General features: G+C 53.9%; 1 protein-coding gene across 4 annotated transcripts in view; it reads right to left on the bottom strand.

Moving 5' to 3' along the window:
- Nucleotides 1-21,741, bottom strand: part of PPP2R2C (protein phosphatase 2, regulatory subunit B, gamma) — a 251,874-nt gene that overhangs the window by 9,542 nt on the left and 220,591 nt on the right. For all 4 annotated transcript variants that reach the window (XM_011935418.1, XM_011935416.1, XM_011935419.1 and 1 more), the window contains 2 exons: nucleotides 16,361-16,525; nucleotides 2,415-2,584 (listed from right to left, as the gene is read on the bottom strand). In XM_011935418.1, the coding sequence (XP_011790808.1) occupies nucleotides 2,415-2,584; nucleotides 16,361-16,525 (335 nt within the window). The remainder of the gene's footprint in view (nucleotides 1-2,414; nucleotides 2,585-16,360; nucleotides 16,526-21,741) is intronic.

The following is a 21,741-nucleotide window of genomic DNA, read 5'->3' as shown; positions in this document are numbered from 1 at the left end:
TTACTCAGTCCCAGCAGCCTTAGTGATGCATGCTTCCAAATACGCATGCTGTTCTCTCTCCCGTGCACTAAGCCTCTCCTGCCCTCTAGTGGCAGGGTGAGGAAGAGCTCTGGAGAAAGACAGTGAAGGTCAATCTGAGGTCCGCTGCTTGCTGGCTCTGGTCACAGATTCGCCATTTAACTCAATGGTCTTGCAATAAAATGGGATGGAGAGAACACCGGCCCTACCTCCCAGGACAGCTGGGAGGCTTAGATGAGGCAAAGTCTACTATGGACTTACCTCAGTGTGGCTCATTCAACACCTGTCCCCAGCCCCTTCACCCCCTCCTTCTTCAACCACAGAGGCTGTCAAACTATTAATTTTCCCAGCCACTGTGGTGGCTGCTGGGGACCCATTCTAGACAATGAGGTATAAGAAGTCTTCTGAGAAGCATTCTGGGGAAGATGTTACAATCACAGTGAAACATGCAATAGACCCCAGGGGTGAGATAAAGCACATTTCCTATTTCCTGCCTGGAATGTAGGCAAAGTGCTTGGAGGTGTGGCAGCCACTTTGCCACCATGAGGTACCGCATATGAAGGTGGAAAATCAATGCCCAAATGATGGCAGACTGGATCACAGAAGGAACCACTGTGGTGCTGCCAGGGTCATGGAGCACCCCCACCTTCCTGAACTGCCCTCTCCAGACTCCCTGTGGTGGGAGAAAAACAGCCACGATTTGTTAAGCACTGCATACCAGCCAAACACAGTCCTGCTACACACATTTCTAGCACATCATAAGCCACCAAAAAATGTTGGTTGTTGTGCTGCTTTTATGTAGTTATTGCTATTATTTTAGCATCAATAGGTCAGCTGGGCCAGACGCCATAAGTGCCCAGCTTAGGGCCTTCAGAGCAGTCATTCCCCTGCTTCGTGGGGTCCTTCATGAGAATTTCGGAAAACTGCGCCCCCTTCCCCTGAAAATGCCGGTAGAAAACATTCCACGTAGTTTCAGGGGTTCAAGGGCCTTCGTTGACCACAGGGATGGACGTAAGCGACTGGATGAGGGGCCAGAGGGGGTTGGAAATGTTCATTTCCCTGAGCTGCCTCATCTGCCTCCAGAGGGAGCCAGAGAGTTGCTCCTGCAGGCTTGAGTCGGGCTTATCCTGTCCCTCTCCTAGTCTGGGGTCTCCGCCATTCCCACAGGGACAGAGGAGGGCTGAGTCCTGCCTGGGGTGTGCAGTGTGAGGAGGAGGCCTGAGGGAGGAACTGGGGCAGTCGCAAGAACTCAAGTATACACACATGGCTGACAAAGGGGCGGTCCCCACAGCGGTCCTTGTGGGTGTGCGGCTTCCGGGGGCGTGCACTGTGTTCCTCTGGGGCCCGAGTCAGATCAGAGCAGCCCACCCTCCGACATCTGCACCCATTCCCAGCGGGGCCTGTGCCGCCCAGGACGCCTCCCCGCCAGGTCTCGGCAGGGAGGAAAGGAAAGCGTAGGGCTCTGAGCCTGGGCTCTGAATCTGTCACCGCCCAGCCCAGAGACACCTCCCTCATCTCCCCACCTCTTAGTGCCCAGGTTCCCTTTCCACCAAATGGGATGATGGCTCCTTGTCACTGGGAAGTAAGGAATGGAGGTGACAGATGTCAAGCACGTGGTACCCCGTGTGTAAGGAGTGACACCGTGAGGAACCGGCTGGGGTTTCTGATGCGGTGTTTTCCCACCCATGTTTGCACAGCCAGATCTTACTCATCCTTCAAGGCCTGGCACAAATGCCACCTCCTCCAAGAAGCCTCCCTGATCTCCCCACCTAACTGGAACCGGCTTTGAAGCCATCCCACATTTCTTTGAAGTCCACATTTTATTTTAACATCACATGAGTTTTGTTGTCTACCCCCTAACATATCTGCATGGATCAAAAGAGCAAGATAATAAATAATACTGTCCAAGAAGCGCCCAGACTTCACCTATACTCTGGGCTTATAGGCCTGTGCTGAGGATCTGGAAAGGAAACATGTGCCAAGTTCACCTCTGTGTGCACTACTTACAGATGCACCCTGGGAGGGCAACACTTAACCCACTTTAATGGTACAGCTCCGATACAGGCTCCCGGGGCAGGGAGGGGAGCCATCATCTACACTCTCCACTGGGGCCCAGCCTGATGCTCATCTCTGTTCCCACATCTCTCTCCTCCCTTGAACTGAGGCCCCTGGGCCTTGTTCGGGGACATCCGAAGCTCCCTGTGAGGCAGGACTGAGCACTCCGACCCTCTGCCAAGCTATGTGTGAGGATGAGTTGCTGGATTTCTTCAGCCTCCATGTCTTCACCTACAAATTGGGCATATGAAAGCCACACCTGGCTAGGAAGGCCCCTCCATGGGGATCTCAGCATAGGGAAAAAAGACCCAGGATTGGAGGTCTCCTGCTGTGGTGCCCACCTGGTAGGTCTCTATGGGTCTTGCCTCCATGTTCAGGTCCCAGACCTTGACTGTAAGGTAATCCCGGGTGAGCATGTAGCGGCCACTGTGGCTGAACTTCACGTCAGACACGGAGGAGATGATTTCCGAGAAGAAGGAGCGGTTACTGGGGTCCTCGGGCTCTTCAAAGACTGTGGAGACAGAGAAGCAATGGCCGTCACTGGGCTGCTCTCACTCACAGGGTTGGCATGACAGATGACGCTGTTTTGCACCTGGGCCCATGCTCTGTTTATTCAGTCATTCATTCATTCCTCAATGAGCAAAGGAGCCTGGTAAGATTCTGTGTGTGTAGAAATAGCCATTACTATCCCCATTCATAGCCAAGAAAATGGAGGAGCAGCTGGCTAAAACCCATGCCTGGGGAGTCAATGCTGGAAGAAAGTGGTAGAGTCGGCATTTGAAGCCAGATCTATACTTGATGTGCTGCCCTTTACTGCCCCCTACTGGTGATGCTGAATGCCAGACTGCAAAGGTGTCCTGACATTCTCAAATGTGCTGGACAATGTCCTCTACCGGGCTGGGCACTGCTTGTGGCTCTGACACTAACTGGCCCTGGGACCTTGGGTGGGTAGTTGTCTCTGTTCATGGTGTCCTGGGCAGGCATGGCTGAGCCCTGCCCACAGCTGGGTTTTGTTTCGCTGCCACGGGGGTTGTAACAAAATCAAATCTGACAGTCACGGAGGTGGTACAGTCTCCTGTGTGCCACCCACTGACCATCTCCTATTTTCTGGGAGCACCTGCTCCACACAGGAAGTTGCTTATCTGGTCCCTAAAGGCAACAGTTTGCTGCCCACCCTGGACAATCATAGACTGGGACAGAGTGGTCAATGAGGACTCCCCCGAGAATGTCCCCTCCCCACTGCCCCCATAACCTGGCCTTCCTGAACTGCAGAGGTTCCCAAAGTGGGACAAGGTCTCTAAGCTCATTTCTGCTGGTATCTGTCTCACTGGTAGCAGTGACCCTGGGGCTGAAGTAGTGTGGGGACTAGGACCCCTGTTGGGCCAGGCACTAACTCCCTAGGACCTGGGCCACAGAGAGACCCAGGGAGCCATGGGAAGAGGACGTGGTGGTGGGGTTGACAACCATTCACCAGCCAATCTGGCAGGACCTAAACATATGACAACCTGTCCAGCTGTCCCCATGGAAACCGGCTGAGTGGCAGCCTTGCCTGCTGGCCTGCTCTGGTTTCTACCCCTGAAACAGGGAGGCAGAGCTGATCACAGTGCCCTGAGGTTCCCGAGAGGCCCCTCCTTGCTGGCCCCTCTCAGCCACAAGGTCTCATGTCCTGCCTTCCAGGTCTGTCCCAGCCCCTTATCCCCTCATGGGAAACGCCAGCATCCCATTCTCCCTCCCGTCCAAGGTGGACACTGTAGCCGGCCACTGCCTCTCCAGAAATACAACTCCCGTCCAGCTCCCCTCTGCAGGGCCCAGTGGATGCCCTGATGGACTCATTCATTCATTCATTCACTCACTCACTCACTCACTCACTCACTCAGCCAATCCAAACAGCACCTACTCTGTGCCAGGCCCTGGGATGATGCAGTGACCAGCATAAAGCCACTGTTCCCGCGCAGCCAATGTTCTCCTTGCAGAGACAGACAATAAAACTAAGTGGCACCCTGAACTGCCAGGAAGCAGCACGTACTGGGGAGGAAGAGCCAGCGAGGAGATGGGCACTGGGGGCTGGTAGTTTAGGTAGACAGGGCCTCCATGGGAGGTGCTGTTTGACCAAGGTCTGGGTAAAGTCGGGGAGAGATCGGTGGTGATGCCTGGAGAGGGGTGCGCTGGGCAGAAGGGATGGCACATGCAAAGGCCCTGAGGCAGGGACACGCCGAGGGCCATGCAGACAGAGAAAGGAGTGAGCAGGGGGAAGAGGGATGCAAGGGGCCACCCACCCAGGATCTCATGGGCCACGGCAAGGGGTGAGGAAGTCACCATTAGGGAAATGGGGGCCACTGAGGTTTCAGAGACAGGGAGGATGAAATCTGAGTCGAGGAGGTGGGGAAGGGCAGGGAGGAGGCTGGAGTCCCCTCCCCATGAGGAAGGAAGTCTTCCAGGGCTGCAGAGCCAAGGTGTCACCACCCTGACCCCAGGCCACTGCGTGTGGGGAGGGGAGGGGAGGGGAGGGGAGGGAAGCTGCTTATAGGGCAGGAAAAGGCTCCCACGTTTATGTTCATGCCTCTGGTATCCCCCCACGTCAGAGCAGGCAGGCAGGAGGAAGGTCGCGCCCCCACCTCTCTTGAGAGCAAGGCCCCCAAACACCTGTCTCTGAAGCAGACCCCTGAAGCTCAGGAGCTCTAGAGCTCCGTCCTTAGCTTCTCCATGGCCTCTGATGAGCAGTGGAGGCCTTCAACCCCACACCTCTGCCCTCCAAGCCGCGGCACTGCACCCAGTATCCTGAGGGCAGGCGGTCGCTCCTTCCAGTCCTGGTGTCAAGAACGGGAAGGCAGGAGGGAGCCTAGTTTATCCAGTAATAGGTGGTGTCGTATTTTGGAATTAGAACGCTGTCAGGCTGGCAGGTGTTGAATTAGCAAAACTCAAAACTGACAGTAGGCGCCTCCTTTTCCAGGAGCCCAACCCACCCCTCCACACACCCCCGATCCCCAGGCCTGCCTCCTGACCTCAATCTCCCTCTACCGTTCAAAGGGATGCCCTTCTTAGTGGCCCGAGCTTTCCTCTTTCCACAAGGGCATGTTGAAGGGAGGACCAGAAAGAAAACCAGCACCATGGGAAGGAGGGGTGAGGCTGCTCGCAGGGGGAGCTGGGCGGGAACAGGCTGCCGGGGTCTGAATCCCTGAGCCCCTCGTGTGGCCTTGACTGCCTTCACCTCCCTGAGCCCTGGCCTTGCTCCTCTCTACAACAGGAGCCAAGGGCGCTTTCCAGGAAGGGGCGGGAGGCGGGGGCTGCAGCCAGGCCTGGCACCACCCTGGGTACAGGCAGGGCCTTAGGCAGCAAAGATCCTGTACAGAGTGAGCCCAGTGCACAATGAGTGCTGCAGCCCTACTGACTTCCCTCTCTCCCTTCCTCTCTCCCTCCTTCCCTCCCTCCAAGCCCTCCCTGCCTGCGGAGGAGGATGGGAGGAGGATGGGTGGGGCAGGGGTAGTAAAAATCTCCCTGAGGGTCACCTTGAGCTTCTGAAACCTCTGAGTTCTAATTGGTCATCTCACATGATAATATTTTGTGCCCCAATAATAATAATTAAATTGGCATCGTTGTTTCTGCAGATATATATATATATTTGTAGTTTTTCTTTGTTAAGCCAAAGAAGGATCAACCACAGTCCCTTTTCTCTCTGATGCCTACAGTAAAGAAAATCACTTTGAACGTTTGATTCCTTAAAGGGGTGATGTTGTGCTGCCTTTCCATTAGCATTGGGTAGAGACCTCATATTTGGGAAAAGCAGGGAGAGGGCTTGAGAGAAGAGGGACTCCTGGTGGCTAAATAGATGGAAACAAGGAACAGAATCTCAGTGGGACCTGGTGGCCCCCAGCACCTGCCCAGGTGAGTGGCGGGAACCCTGTCTGGCCTTAACTAGGCTTTCTGCCGCTTGGGGGTGAGGCAGAGGTGAGTTCAAAACTAAGCCAGGGCGGCCTCTTGCAGGCTGACTTTGGGGAGTGGCCCTCGCCTGCTCAGGGCCACTCTCTGATCAGACTCCCCCAAACCTGGAGGGCTGGTCTAGGTTCCCAGCATGACTTGCAGGTGGATGCGGCCAGAATCACAGGGTGCACCGGCGCTGGGTGTCACAGGGCAGAGCAAATGGCCTAACCTCCTACCAGCCTCCAGGAGGAAAAACCGCAAAGATCAAAGGCTGAGGGGACAATGGAATCAATAGGTGGAAACAGAAAGCCAAACGACAGTGGCCCTTGTCACCCTACTGCTGGCTGTACTCGGGCATTTCTGAGGGTTTTTAGGGACACAAGGAACAGAAATGCAAAAGATAGATGGGAAGGGATATTAATACGCCTGAAAACCCATTCCTAAAAGTTCCTCTTTTTCTTTTTAGACATTTCTATGAAATTTTTGATATAATAGATTTTTTTCCAAAAGATAGTAGAATCTCCTATTCCATATCAATCCCTGGCCCCGAGTGCACACGCGCGCGCGCGCACACACACACACACACCCCGCTGCACCTCCTTCAAAGCGTTAACAAGAGATAAGGGGTCTCCCCTCTAATTGACTGAATCACTAAGGACGTTTTACAGTAATTATTCCTGCCATGGGTTTAAAGAAACGTGTCTCAGAGCCCCCGTCACTTGTGATGGGCCCAGTCCCATCTCAACCCACTCCCCCACGCCCTAATTATTTAAAAGTTAGAGAGTTCTCAATCAGCCAAAATCTCCATCCTGTTTCTTTTTAATGATTTTGCATAATTAGGGCTTTCATGGCTCGAGCTGGTTCCCTGACAACCACATCCTCCTCCTCCCTTGGTGTTGCATGGTGTTGTGGGCACAAAGAGCCCTCCCCACCCCCACCCCCGGCTCAGGCCAAGGTGGAGGGGACCTGGGGAGCCCAACCACAGCGTGGGGTGGCTGTGACGGACCTGTGAATCAAAGGAAACGGGAGGTGAAGCCTGAGAGCGGGTGCCTGCCTTCCTTTCCAGCCTCACATACAACCGACAGCTCCTCCTTCTGCTTAAAGCCCTCCTTGGCTCCCCAATGCCCACAGGATCCAGGATCAAGGTTTAGGCTCCTACCTGTAGCTGACCAGCTGCTTCTCAATGGGTCGCAACCAGCCTGCTGCTTCTGCCTCACACACGTGAGTTCCCCTCTGCCACACACTCCAGCCCCCTTCCTGCCGGGCCCCTGGGGCACTGCATCCACTCAAAGGCTCTGGGGGTGAGTATCTCCTCAATGTTGAGCCCTAGGCATCTCCCCCTGCCTCCCCTAGCCCCTGCCCTGCCATGTAGGGGCAGAGAGCAGAGTGGATCATGTTCTGTGTGACCTCAGGCAAGCCCCTGGTCCTCTCTGAGCCCAGCTTCCCTCGTCTGGAGAAGCAGCACGACGGCATCTTCAGAGGTCATGTCTGACGGCGCTGGCCCAGTGTGGGGCTTGCAGTAACTGCTCAATAAAACCATGGCGGGATTCCTGGAGTGAGTTTCATACCATTTTCTCTCCCTGAGATCCCTTTCCCATTTTCAGCTGGTCTTTCTTACCAACCCCTATATATCCTCCAGAACCCCAGGCTCACACCTGCTTTCCGTGCATATTGTTCAGATGTTCTCTAAAGAAATCCAGTGCTTACCCTCTGCTGCCCCCAAGCCGCTGGGTACCTTCTTCTGTGGCACTGACAGGAGGGCCGAGTCCCCTCATGGGGCTGTAAGCTCCCTCGGGCCAGGGGTCCTGCCTTGGTCATTAGTCACTGGTCATCTTGGCGCCTCTGCCTAGCACGGACCCTGTCTCATGGCCCTGCCCTGCTCCCTGAGCAGCAAAGCTTGTGCTGGTGCCTGCCGTTTCTGCTCCAGCCCCTCACTGACATCTTTCTTCCTCAACCTGATGTAGTTCCACTGCAGTTTCCAGGCCTGGCAGAGAAGCCTCGACCAACCTGGGGTGGCCCCTGTGTGCCCGTGGCACTTGCTCTGTGGTCCTCTTGGTGGTGCCTGCTGTGCCCCACTCCCGTCATTGTCAGTGTGTGGACAACACTCCTCTGGGACTGGGGTGGAAGCCGATTGGGTTCAGACGATAGAAATGCATGGGCTTGAGCCATGCATTCAGGGACAAGTGCAGCTCAGTGAGGCCTCCGGAAAAAAAGATGGGGTGGGAGGGAACTGCAGGTGGGTGCAGGTGGGAAACATGGGAGGAGGTGGCCTGGAGGGGAGAGGGGCCTATGGGGTCCCAGGTGGTGATCGCCCCGGGCTATTCTGGCCACGGTTCCCTCCTGTGATCCGATGGGATACAAGGCCGTCCATGAGGGTGGAGTGGCCTAAGCCTGCCGGCCTCACCTCGGGCTGCACTCCAGGAGGAGTTTGGAGGGTCTGAGCAGCAGAAGAAGGACAATGGGGGTTATGGATCCCGGAGCAGCCCTGGACACTGGGTTGCTCCTGGGTTCCAGATGATGCCACTGTTTGGGGAGGGGCCTCCTGTGCGGCCTCCTTCCCTAGCCCTGAGGCTGTACAAAGTGGGGAGGGGGCAGGGAGTTCCTACAAGGGCACGGGTGGGTACAGTAGGCGCTCACTGATGAAGAGATGACAGTTGTCACTCCCTGCGCAGCACCATGTGATCGAGCCCCGTCAAACAAAATAAAACTCAAGCCCAGCTGTGGCCTCCAGGCCCGGCACACTCTCCCCTCATCCCATCTTTGCACACAAGAGCCCGCCTCTCCACCTGTTCCAGCCACATGGGTCCTGACGTCAGCCAGGTTCCTGTCAGCCACTACTGTGGGGTGCAGCACCCCTGCTCCCATTCCCAGGCTCTTTCTCATCCAGGGACACCTCTCCTGGCCCCTGGGGAGCAATGCATCAGAGGGCTGCTGACGCCCTTGATGGAAACCTTCCCACTCCGAGGTGCCTATTTATTTCCCAGTGCACTTCCTGTGGTTCCTCCACACACCTCCACACAGACAGGAGCCTGGTCTCTGCACAGAGCCTGAAGCCATCCCGGACCCTCCCTCCCTCTCCATCCAATCCAGCAGCAAATCCAGCAGGCTCCACCTGAGATGGGGGCAGGGCCCAGCACCTTCCCCACCTGCACAGGCCACTCACTGCGCACCAGCGTCTCTCACCTGCGTGAACACGCTTGCCCTCAGCCGGCCCCCACTTCTACCTTGCCCCTCAGCTTACTCTCCACTGGGCAGCCAGAGGGATCCTGTGAACACATGGCCAGGCTGGCCCACTCCCTGCTCAGATGGCCCTGTGGTTCCCGTCCCTTTCAGAGGAAACCCGAAGCTCTTGCCCTGGCCTGTGAGGCCTCCTCCAGCCACGTACCTCTCTGACCTCACCTCCTCTCGCCAGCCTCTGTATCCAGCCACAGGGCCTTCACATGGGCTATTCCCACTGTTGGGGAGCTCTGCCCTGGCCCCGCACCCAGATAGCTGCAGGGTCTGGGCTGGGGCTGGTCTTTCCGCAGCAGACCCATTACTAGAGTGAGTTGACTCCACACAACCCCTTCAAATGAACCCACTCAGGTGGGGCACAGTGGCTCACGCCTGGAATCCCAGCACTTTTGGAGGCCGAAGTGGACGGATCACTTGAAATCAGGAGTTTGAGACCAGCCTGGCTAACATGGCAAAACCTTGTCTCTACTAAGAATACAAAAAGCCGGGCGTGGTGGCGGGCACCTGCAGTCCCATCTACTCAGGAGGCTGAGGCAGGAGAATTGCTTGAACCCGGGAGGCGTAGCCAAGATCACACCATTGCACTCCAGCCTGGGCAATAGAGTGAGACTCCATTTCAAAAAAAAAAAGAAAAGAAAAATAACCCAGCTCGCCCACAATTCCTGTAAGAGTTTTAGTTCTCAAGGCTTCTGTGATGAGTAAGGGAGAAAGAGTGCAGGCTGGAAGCAGGAGACTCTCTGAGGCTCTATCTTGACTCTACTTAGCTGTGTGACCTTGGGAAAATGTCTTAATCTCTCTGTGCTTCAATGCAGTAGACAACAATGACCCCCTAAAGGCATCTATCTGCATCCTCCACCCTAGAATCTATGCACCTGTTACCTCATGTGGCAAAAGGGGCTTTGCAGATGTCATTAAGTGAAGGACCTTGAAGTAGGGGGTGACCCTGGATAATCTGGATGGGCCCAATGTCATCACAAGGGTCTGTATAGGAGGAAGAAGGAAGGGTCAAAGATGGAAGAAAGAGATGGGATGATGGAAGCAGAGGTTGGAAGGATGAGCCGAGGAGTACAGGCAGCCTCTAGAAGCCTCTAGTAGCTAGAAAAGATAAGAAAACAGCCTACCCTGCAGCCTCCAGAGATAACACAGGCGGCTGATGCCTTCGTGTTAGCTCCCTGAGTTCCAGAATGTACAACAGTCTTTTGTGTTGTTTTGAGCTACTAAGCTCGTGGCAATTGTTCCCGCAGCGATGGGAAGTGAGTATACAATTGCCCCTTGACCCTCATGCAACACAGGCTTGAACCTGCGCGTCCCCTGAGGTATGGTTTTCCCAATAAATACACTGAAAACATTTCGGAGATTTGCCACAATTGGAAAAAACTCAGATGAACCCTGTAGCCTCAGATACACACACACACACACACACACACACACACACACACACACACGCACATGAAAAGAAAGTTAGGTATGTCACAAATGCATAAAATCCAGGTAGACACCGGTCTCTTCCAATGTTCATCAGCTGTTGATGTTACTGGTAATGCTCCCACCAACAGTCGCCTATTAGGAGTGAAGTTTTCGGGGAGTCAAAAGTTGAGTGTAGACTTTCAACTGCGTTCGGGCACTGTCTGCACCCCTAACCCCCACATCATTCCAGGGTCAAGTGTATTCAATTTCCTCATCTGTAGGATGAAGAGTATAACACACCCATCATAGGTGCTGAGTGTTTAATGAGATACAAACTGAAAACAGCATGTGTGTGCACTAAGCGTGCAAGGAATGAGCTGCGGTTATTATTTCACCCAATACTGGGCCAGGCATGTCGCTGGGGACCTTCGAAGGGTCTCGGCCATCATCACCCCCTATTCTAAGAAATCCCGGTGTTCTAGGCACGGCTCTTTCTTTCCGTGGGCTCTGTGCTGTCATAAGCAGAAGTAACTGTCTATTTTGAGGACTTATGTACGGTTGTTTCCATGGTTACCCTGTCACCCTGCCAAGCAGACACAAGACCCGGATTTCTAATGCTTCGGAGAAAGGTGGGAAGCTGCAGAGGGAACAGAGTGGCCTGTATGCCCCCAGCTCTGCCCTGATGGAGGAGGGGTCCAGGGAAGTTACAGAGCTTCTCAGACCCTCAGTCTCCTCATCTGTCCAATGGCAGAAACGAGCACCTTCCTGCACCCAGGACGCTCTTCATTCACAGTTTGATTCTGTTAGGAAAATGATGCTGCGAGCACATCTCCGGAGTGCCACTATCAGCTGCTCCCTGAGTTTTGAGCAGTAACTGGATACGTGGATGGAAGTGGGAGGTGAAGAACTAATCCTAATCCCCAAATCTCTTTTTAAAAATTAGCTCAAATAACAGCCATTTGTGTTCAGATTAAAAGCAGCCACCACCCGCTAATTGGAAATCAGCTGTGTGCTTGATTTCCCATGAGAGCCCCAGAGCAAAACACAGCCTGGACAAGGCACGCAGAACGACAGACACTTCAGCCACTCACCCCAATGTGTGGCAAATTAAACGAGGAGAAATGGAAGCTGTAAAAGCATGCTAAAAATTGCTGCACAATCTTTTTGCTGGCATGAAAGAGAAAGTGTCCGTACAGGATATTGAGTTTGAGAATGAAAAATATTCCAGAAAAATTTTAAATACAATTTGCATAAATCAGTAATCAAAAAAGAAATTAAGCTGGTTTTTAAAAATTTTTCTTCTCTGGGCCAGGTATGGTGGCTCATGCCTGAAATCCCAGCACTGGAGGCCAGGAGTTCGAGACCAGCCTGGCCAACATACCAAAACCCTGTCTTTACTAAAAATACAAAAAAAAAAAAAAATTAGCCAGGCATGGTGGTACACACCTGTAATCCCAGCTACTCCAGAGGCTGAGGTGAGATAATCCCTTGAACCCAGGAGGTGGAGGCTGCAGTGAGCCAAGATCGTGTCAGGGCAATGGAGCCAAATTCTGTCTAAAAAAAAAAAAAGAAAAAAATTCTTCTCTCTTTCAAAAGGACATCAAATAGATCTGCACACAAGTTTTCCTAAGATTTCAAGAAGCAGATATATTACATCAACTGTTCCAGAAAAAGAAAGAAAAAGCTGCCCAGTTCATTTTAGGAGAGTTGAATAATCTGAACATTGGGCAAAGAAAGTATAGGAAAAGAAAATTAAAAACCAACTTCGCCTATGACTGTGTGTGCAAAAAGTGTACATAAAACCTTAGTAAATCACAGGCAGCCCCACCCTGTCTACAGACTTGGGATCACTGGTGGGGGCCAAAGCCCCCAGAGGTCAGCATGATGCCAACCTCCCAGGTGAGTCACTGGGCACAGCCAACAGGCCCTTGGGGATTTCTCAGCAAGGACCTGGCCCCAAGGTCGCCCAGGCACAGTCAAAAGTCCTCAGTGGCCTGGAAGACACCATGTCCCTCTCTCCACCTCGGCCTGCCAGAGCCTTCTGGAACCTCAGTGCAATCCGGAGAGGAGCAGAATCTGCCGAGGCCCTAAAGTCAATATTCACTGCAGCCCTGGGAGCTGGGGGTGAAGAATGAAATTGAATTGAGTCATTGAAAATACTCATATTTCTTGTACTCTTGAGTTCGTTGGCTGATTCACACGAGACTCATACATTACCAGGCATATGAAATTATGTGACTGAAATGGATGCGTCTGTGCTTGGACTCACGCAATGTGCAAGGTATATGTGACCGCTGCTTCTGCCCTGGGGAACCAGACAGCACAGGCTTCAGGAGCCAAAGGGGGTCTGACTGCCCCCTCTGGCCCACTGAAAAATGTCACACAAACATTAAGGGGTGCACAAAACTGTCCTATGCCTGTCTCTGTTCTCCCTAAATTCCACCCTTCCTGCACACACATGTGTTTTCTGATTCAAAGTTCAAATCCATCATTAAAATAAAAATACACAGAAAAATAAAAAGAAAATATCCCATCAGTTTCTTACAGCTCACCACTCAGGGACAACTCCGTGTATTTCTTTCCAGAGTTTTCTCTGTTTCCATTTTTTTTGGTGGTCCAGCCTTATTTTGTTATCCCCTAAATCTTTCATCATAATCACTTCCCCATGGCATTAAAAAATCTTCTACAACAATAGTTGACATGACCAAACAATATCCTGTTACATGGATGTCATCATTGTCGACATCATTTTCTCAGCATTTTAAACTGGTGGCTTAACATTTTCCTTCTCTCCCTCAAAAGGACGCCAAATAGATTTACACACAAGTTTTCCTAATACTTCAAGGAGCAGATATATTACACCAATGGTTCGAGAAAAAGAAAGAAAAAGCTGCCTAGCTCATTTTAGAAGAGTTGAATAATCTTAGCATTTAAGATTAGGATGTTGAGGATGTTTCTGGATTTCCACCCGCATAAACAGTGGGGTGCCATGAAAGCCCCATCCTCCTTCCCACAGGGCTCACACAGGGTTGGGGGCGGACCAGGAGCAGCAAGAGTCCCCTCTCTTCACCAGTATTCTCCCATCCCATTCTGACCCAGAGCTGGCTGCACACAGGCACAGCTGGAGGCCCATGCGGCCTGAGTCAATGGGTGGGAGGCATAGGTGGCGTAGGTGGTGGGGGCGGCGCCCTGCAGTGGGCAGTGGAACGGCCCCCAGCGATGGCTGCGTCCTGATCCCTCATGCCTGTGACTATGCTGTACTACACGGCAAAGTCAAATTAAGGCCAAAGATGAAATCAAGGCTACAACTCAGCCATCCTTGAGACGGGGAAGTCATTCTGGATCATCGGAGTGGGGGCGGGGAGGGCGAGGCGATCACAAGGGTCTTTATACTCGAAAGACAGACAGGAGGGTCAGAGTCATGAGAGAGGCTTGGCTGCTGTGGGCTCGGAGAATGGGGGAGAGGGGCCACGTGCCAGGGAACGCAGCGCCTCTAGAAGCACCTCTAGAAGAGACAGGGAAACCGGTGTTCCCGAAGAGCCTCTGGAAGGCACTAGCCCATAGCACCTTCATTCTGGCCAGTGAGCCGGGCGTGGGACTGTGGCCTGAAATGATACATATGCCCTGTTTCAAGCCACCAAGTGTGTGGTCCTTTGTTGAGGCGCACAGGACACAGCCCCGGGCCCCCTGCACCCGGGGAATCTCAGCTGGTCTCTGGCCTCCCATCCGTCCACGGGCCACTAACTCCACGCTTACCTCCAGGCAGCACTGCTGCCTGGACATCTGGTTGCCTACTTGACCCCTTTCCTTGGAGCCCAATACGGGCCTCAGGTTTGTAGGTCTGAAACCTGCCTGCCGGTCCCCGGCACCCCCTGTTGTTTCAGGCCACAGACCCACCTTCATCCATAGCTCAAACCAAACTGCAGAGTCACGCCCCACAGGGCAAAGCTCGACCTCCAAGCAACATCCCGAGGGGCAGCCAGGTGAGCCCTGCCCCACCTCCTAACCCCCACCCCCACCCCCGGGGTCACCATTTCTTCCTGCAGACCCTGCAGGGACCTCCGATGCCTGCTCCCCTGGGGACCCTCTGCAGCGTCTCCTCCTCGTCCTCAAGTCCCCATCTCATGACAACCCACAGCTTCTCCTTCTCAGCTCACCCAGAACAAAACCCAGTCCCTCCCTTGACCTACAGGCAATGTCTGGACTCATGGCCACTGCAGTTCCCTCCTTCTAGAACATTCTTCCCCAGAGATCAGCATGGCCCACCCCCTCAGGGTGTCTGTTCCACTGTGATCTCTTCAGGGAGGCCCTCCCTGACCTCCTCTGTCCCTGCACTTGACTTTGTGGGTGTTGGTGCCATTGCTCGCCACGTCCTGACATGCGTCAGGTGTGTGTTCACTGCCTGTCTCCCCGGCAGATGCCAGCTCCCGAGGGTTGGCCTCTGCTGCACGCCCATGCTGGGAATAGGCACCTACTGAATGCCTGGATGGCTGAGCGTGACACACGGAGCGTGGACAAACCCAGAGGAGGTGAAGGGGTGGATGTGGGGGCCAGAACTTGGCCAAAGAAGGAGGCAGAAGTTGGAGGTTTTGGGGGGCCCTGAGCCCGAGTCCTGGGGCTGGTGTGCACCCTGTCTCTGACTGCCCAGCAAAACCAGACTCCCCCAGGGAACAGTGTGGCCTGTCACTCCCAACCAGCCCTCTGCCACCGGCACCCAGGCTTCAGTCAGGCTCCTCTGCATTTATTCAACAAGAGTTTATTTCCAGACACTGTAGTAGGCACTGGGGACAGACAGTGAGGGGAATCAGATAACCAAAGTCCCTGCCCTCTGCCTGGGGGACACTCCCCTCCTGCCTGGCCCCTTGCTAGCCCTGCAGGGCTGTCTGGGAAGGAGGATGTCATGGCCTGATCCCGCACCTTCAGGGGCCTCTGGGACGGCTGTGGCAGTGTGAGCCCGTGGCCACAACCCAGTGCCAGGCAGCCCAGCCCTGCCACTACTGAATGTGGGTGACGTTGGGCCAGTAATTGGAGCTTCTGTTGCCTCTTTTGAACAGCACCTCCCGGGGCTTGTATGAAGATTCGATGAGCTCACAGGTGAAGCCCTTGGTGGGGGCTGGGCTCAGAGTGAGTGAGCGGTGTGAGCTGTTATGCTGGGGGTTGCTGTGTCACAAAATGTCCCCTGGAACTCGTTCAGCCCCAGACCTCCACGGATACCCCTGTGGGACCCCCACAGCAGGCCCTATGGTGGGCTCTAGGATGAGGGCACATGTTACAGACTCTGCTCCAAGGAGCCGGAGAAGATGGGCAGCCCACAGCAAGTTCATCGGGTGTGGCTAGTTCCAGAAGAGAGGGAAGCTTTGGGGGCTGCAGGGCTACAGAGCAGGATCCTGATCTAAAGTAGGGGTCCGGGAAGGTTTCCGAGAGGAGGTGACATTTAAGTTTGGTGCCTCCTTACGTTCTGGATGCCCTGACCCTCGTCCTAGAGCCCTGAACCCTAGCAGCTGGGATGTTCCTGGCTGTACAGGGACTCTGGGGGGCAGCAGGTGGCAAGACCAGGCTCCCCGACCAGCCAGCACTAAAGAAACAACGGGCTCACCCACCTCGACCAGTCCAGGACATGCTCATCCCATACCCACCACCACCCCTGCAGCAGCTGCACCAGGACAGGACATCCCCGCCTGCCCACCTGCCCGCTGCACAGACCCCTACCCCAGGCACGGGCACTTACGCTTGGAATGCTTGTCACACAGGGCAGCTGCCCGCATGTCGCAGAGCCGCAGGGAGCCCTTGCTGCTGCTGTAGACGAAGAGGTTGCAGTGGTGCGGGTGGAACTCAGATGCTGTGATCACCTCCGTGAGGTCCTCCATGTTGGCCGGCTTGATGTCCACGATGTCTGGGAGCAGTGCGGTCAAGGAAGGGGCAGTTAAGCGCGCCCTCGATATTCCGCCTTCCTGGAGGTTTCCAACACCTCTCCCAGGCAAAGCCATCCACCCTTGCGTCTGAACTGCCTCTCTGTTCCTGAGCCCTCAAAATGCATCCCAGCCGAGTGTCCCCCTGAGCTGCAGACCTGCATGGTGAACCGCCTGCCGGCCACACCTTCTAGGTGCCTGTCCACTATCCCCATGAAGCTGGACCCCCACTTCCCTCCTAACCTGCACCCCCCCACCTGCACCCCACCCCAGTGAGGGTGCATCAGTTCCAGCCACAGATAGCACTGACCTCTGGAGCCCCTCTCCTCTGCCCTCCTCCCCCTGTTGGTTGCCAAGCAGAAGGAAAAGAGCATTTATTGTGTGCCTACTGCATGCTGGGCGATGGATGCTCTTGGTGAATGATTTCAAGTCTTCCCGGTCCCTCTTCAAATTGTGTCTGGAATTGAGTGTGTGGGCATCTGGGAGATCCCCTTCCTACCCCCAGCACCCACTCCCCTTCTTCTGGCCGCAGTATGGAGATTCTCCTTTGGGCAAAGGTTCTTCTGGGTTTCGGGGTCGGCCCCATCTCGGTTCTGATCTGTGCCCTACAGACCCCAGGACTTGGAATACTGAAAAGGTTGGAATGCAGCTTGGTCACCCCTGCCGGGCTGGGTGGTATAGAAAGAAGGGGCTTCTATCTCCTGCCAGGATGAGGAGAAACCCTGGAGCTTGAGGGTGGGGCAGACAGTGGAAAGAGTGCAGAGAAAGATCTGGTGATGCCATTGGAATTCTGCATCAAGCTGCACCTGAAGCCATTCCCCACAGAATGTTAAAGATGGGAGCCAATAAATGTCCACTTTTTGTTTAGAGTCACGGACTTTACTGCGTGCAAAGGCAGTATCCATCCCTGACTGTTACACTGGAGCACAGAGAAGATGAGAAACTTGTCCAGGGTGGCCCAGGTATGAGTGGTAAGCCTGGATTCAGCCTCACAACTTCCCCAGCCCCAGCACCTGCTCTTTTCCTGGCCCTTCCCTGCTGCTCAGCAGCAGATCAGAATCTCTCGGAGCATGCAAGGACTGGCCCCCACCGAGCCTCTCTCCGGCTTTCCAGCTTCAGATCCCACCTGTCACCCTGACAGAAAGCCCCTCTCCCCTCTCACAGCAATGACCTCGGGCTCCAGTCTCCCCGGCCCTGCATGGGGCTTTGCACGGTCTGTTCCCTCTGACTTTTCAGGTGAATGTGAGCCCTGGAGTCGGAAGGTCTGGGGTTTGAATCCCAGCTCTGTCACCTCCTGGCTGTGTGACCCTGAGCAAGTTCCCAGCTATCCGTGCCTCAGCTTCCTCATCTGTAAAATGAGTCAGCAGTATGACTTTATCACTTTTCTGTGAAGACCATCAGAGGCAAAGCCCTTCACACATTGTCTGATGCGTTGCAAAGCTCAACGAATGTCAGTTTCCATTATTATTTTCTCTCTGGAAAATACGGATTGAAACTCTGAAATCCATCTGCCCTCCCTCTTCCTCCACCCAAGCTGCTGCCTCTCTCAATAAGAAAGCAGTATTTGTAATCCCAGCACTTTGGGAGGCCGAGGCAGGTGGATCATGAGGTCAGGAGATCGAGACCATCCCAGCCAACATGGTAAAACCCCATCTCTACTAAAATACAAAAAAAAGAAAAAATTAGTTGGAGACAAGCCTGACCAACATTGCAAAACCCCATCTCTACTAAAAAAAAAAATTAGCGGTAGCATACGCCTATAGTCCCAGCTACTCGGGAGGCTGAGGCAGGGGAATCACTTGAACCCAAGAGGTAGAGGTTGCAGTGAGCCGAGATCGCGCCATTACATTCCAGCCTGGTGACAGGGCAAGACTGTCAAAAAAAAAAAAAAAGGCAAGCAAGAAAGCAGTATTTTCCGACCTCTCTAAACTCGACGGTTTATAAAATGCCAGGAAAAACTAATGGCTGATCTGTGCAGTCAGAAAGCACTTACAAGGTTCTCTGTGCTCGTGCTCCAATCTTGCTTCCCGGAAGCACATCATTAACCAGCAACTGAGAATCACATAAAAATAAAGAGGGAAAAACGAGTTGTCATCACTGCCTGGCTGGTTTCCCAGGAAACTACAGTTTTCCAGTATGAAAAGAGGAGCGATTAAATAATGAAAAATGATACTGAAGGCCAAGGGAGAAAAGAGCCCTCCTCCTGCCACGCTAATTTCGCCAGCGCCCGCCCGGCAGCCCCACCCTCACGGGCCAAATGCCTCCCATGGCTTTCCAGGACCTGCTACCTGCTCAGGGCAGCTCTCAGGTCCTTACTGAACTTCACTAAAATGGGATCCAGAGAAAAAGTGCAGCCACTGAGGAAATGTCACACACATTCACAGCCCATGGATAATATGCACTAGAGAGGCAGGGCAGACGGGGCTAAATTCTCTCTGCACACCCTGAGACACACAAAAGCCACGGGAGGCTTGGCAGCAACAGAAGTGCCCGGGAATGTGGGTCCCGCATGAGTTCTGCTTGTGTCATCAGGGCACGTATTCTCGCTGTATTTCCTGGGGTTATAACTCATGGGGCACAGTGGGTGCAGGAGGACTCGGTGGGATGAAGTCAAATGCTGACACATAGGGCGTTCCCTGAACATTCCAGGTTCTCTCCCAGGGGAGACCTCTCCCTCGGCCTTTCAGGACCCAGAGTGGCCAGTGGCTTGTTGCTTCTGCCAATGAATAGACAAGTGAGGCATGTTACTTCCAGGCTGAAGTTCTGAGAGCCAGCGCGTGGTCGGCTGTGATACCGTTCCCTCTGCAGTGAGATTGCACCGAAGCCAGCCTATGACGGACGCATTTGCAGTGTGAGTGGGAGGTTCGAAGTGGGTGTTTGAAGCCTCAGAGATCTTCAGGTTGTTTGCTACCACTGCAAAACCTGCGCCCCCCTGACAGGTTCAGTGTCCACCCAAACGCTCCTTCCTTCCCCACCTGGGGATGTTTCAGAACTTTTCAAAGTATGTAGGAGGCCAGGCGCCATGGCTCACACCTGTAATCCCAGCACTTTGGGAGGCCGAGGCGGGCAGGTCACCTGAGCTCAGGAGTTCAAGACCAGCCTGACCAACATGCCAAACCCCGTCTCTACTAAAAATACAAAAAAAAACTTAGCCAGGCGTGGTGGTGTGTGCCTGAAATCCCAGCTACTTGGGAGGCTGAGGCAGCAGAATTGCTTGACCTGGGAGGCAGAGGTTGCAGTGAGCTGAGATCGTGCCACTGCACTCCAGACTGGGTAACAGAGCAAGACTCCATCTCAAAAATAAATAAATAAAGTAAGTAAGTAATAAAAGTACGCAGGGCTCCATTACATCTGTAGCCCTGTGGCAAACATACCCGAGCCACAGCAACCCAGGGCCAGCCGATGGGCACGGACACTCAATCGAGCACCCCATGTATAGGCTGGGGACACAGAGTCCCCAAAGGCAACGGGATCGAGGGCCTGACTTTGGAGAGATAAAGTCCCCCAAACCTGGGTCCCACCAACAGCCCAGGACCATGGGGGAGCCATCACAGGGGAATCTCTCCTGCTGTTTCTCTCTGTCTTTGGATAGGGTGGGTGGTGTGAAATAATCATGTGAGATACAGAGGCCCTGCATCCACATCACCCTGCAGAAGGAGCAAAATCACTGTCATGGCCAATGCGGCAGGTCCCGCACAACAGGGTCCCCAAGGTAAGAGCTCCCTGGGGAGGCAAACAGTCCCGAGCCTCTGAATTCCAGGGCCCAGAGCCGTGCCCAGAACCTCTGGGCAGCACAGCACCCTCCAGGGTGTGGGCACTGGGCTGGGTCCCTGCTCACCCGGTGCCTGGGACCACCTCTCCAAGACCTTGGCTCAGGTGGCCATAGGACCTACCCGGGCCTGCAGCCCAGCCCTTTGCAAAAGGAACTAATTACCGAGTGGGGCGGTCCCTGGTGGCGCTCCCTCAATCCGTCATAACACAGGGGCCTGACGATGGACTCCTGACAAGGGAAGTAGCTGTGGGAGAAGCCTCCAGGGCACAAGAATTACGCCCAAACTCAGCTACCGCGAACACACCTTTTTGCCTCACATTGTGGCCCCCCGTGTGTAGACTTCAAAGCATTTGGCCCTGTGACTACACTCGGTGGCTTTAACTTTGGCAGGACCAGCACCAGGTCAGAAGCCGGGGACCCCCGGCTGGGCGTCTGGTCTTGGCTCTCACTGGGACATCATTTCCATTCTGCAAGCCTTGGTTTCTCCATCTGCAAAATGAGGGTCTGGGCCCTTTCCTTTCCAGGACTAACCGCAGGTGGCCCCACCCCTGCTTCATGATAGCCGCCTAAATCCTACTTGAAAAACTGCTTCACAAGGTTCATTTCAGGACTGGCCTCCCTTAGGAAAGAGCATAATTAGGCTCATTTAAGAGTCCCCCTTCCCCTGGCAAAGCGGCTTGAATTATTCACCTTCTGTTTTTCCACCTAATTCCACTCCAACTGTCTGATGGGCTTTTGTTTCACTTCCAATCATACTCTAACAGCTAAGAGTCATTTTCCCTGCAGGAAAAGTTTGTCAGACACAGGTAGGAATTCCAGAGAGCGGAGCAAGTTATGCAGAGAGGATGAGAAGGAGAGAAGGTAAAATCGCTCTTCAATCCCATACGCCTCAACCGAGCACAGACCATCTTTCTCCAGTGCGGTGGGTTGAAGAGTGGCCCCCACAAATATGTTAGCATAGTACACGTCCATCACATCCTAACCCCCAGAGACTGTGGAGTGTGATCTCGTTTGGGAAAAGGGTCTTTGCAGACGTAGTTGAAGATCTTGAGATGAGATCAGCCTGGATTACCCAGGTGGGCTCTAAATGCAATGACCAGTGACCTTCTAAGAAACAGAAGAGGAGACACCAGAGGAGAAGGCCACGTGGAGACAAATGCAGAGATGGGAGCCATGGCTATAGGAACACCTGGAGCCCCGGAGCTGGAGGGGACAAGGAAGGCTCCTCCCCTAGAGCCTTCAGAGAGAGCATGGCCCTGCCAACACCTGGATTGAGAACTTGTGGCCCCCAGGACGGTGAGAATATATCTGTTGTTTGAAGCCATGAAGTTATGGCAATTTGCTACAGCAGCCACAGAACACTAACCCACCCAAGGTGCTTCCTGGGAGTTGGAAAATAAGAGCAGACACAATGCCAGTGCTATGGGC

The sequence above is a fragment of the Colobus angolensis genome, unplaced genomic scaffold (genome assembly GCF_000951035.1).
Source record: "Colobus angolensis palliatus isolate OR3802 unplaced genomic scaffold, Cang.pa_1.0 Scaffold143, whole genome shotgun sequence".
Classification (NCBI taxonomy): domain Eukaryota; kingdom Metazoa; phylum Chordata; class Mammalia; order Primates; family Cercopithecidae; genus Colobus; species Colobus angolensis.
The sequence above is the reverse complement of the archived record's forward strand: the minus strand, read 5'-3'. Positions and strand labels throughout refer to the sequence as shown.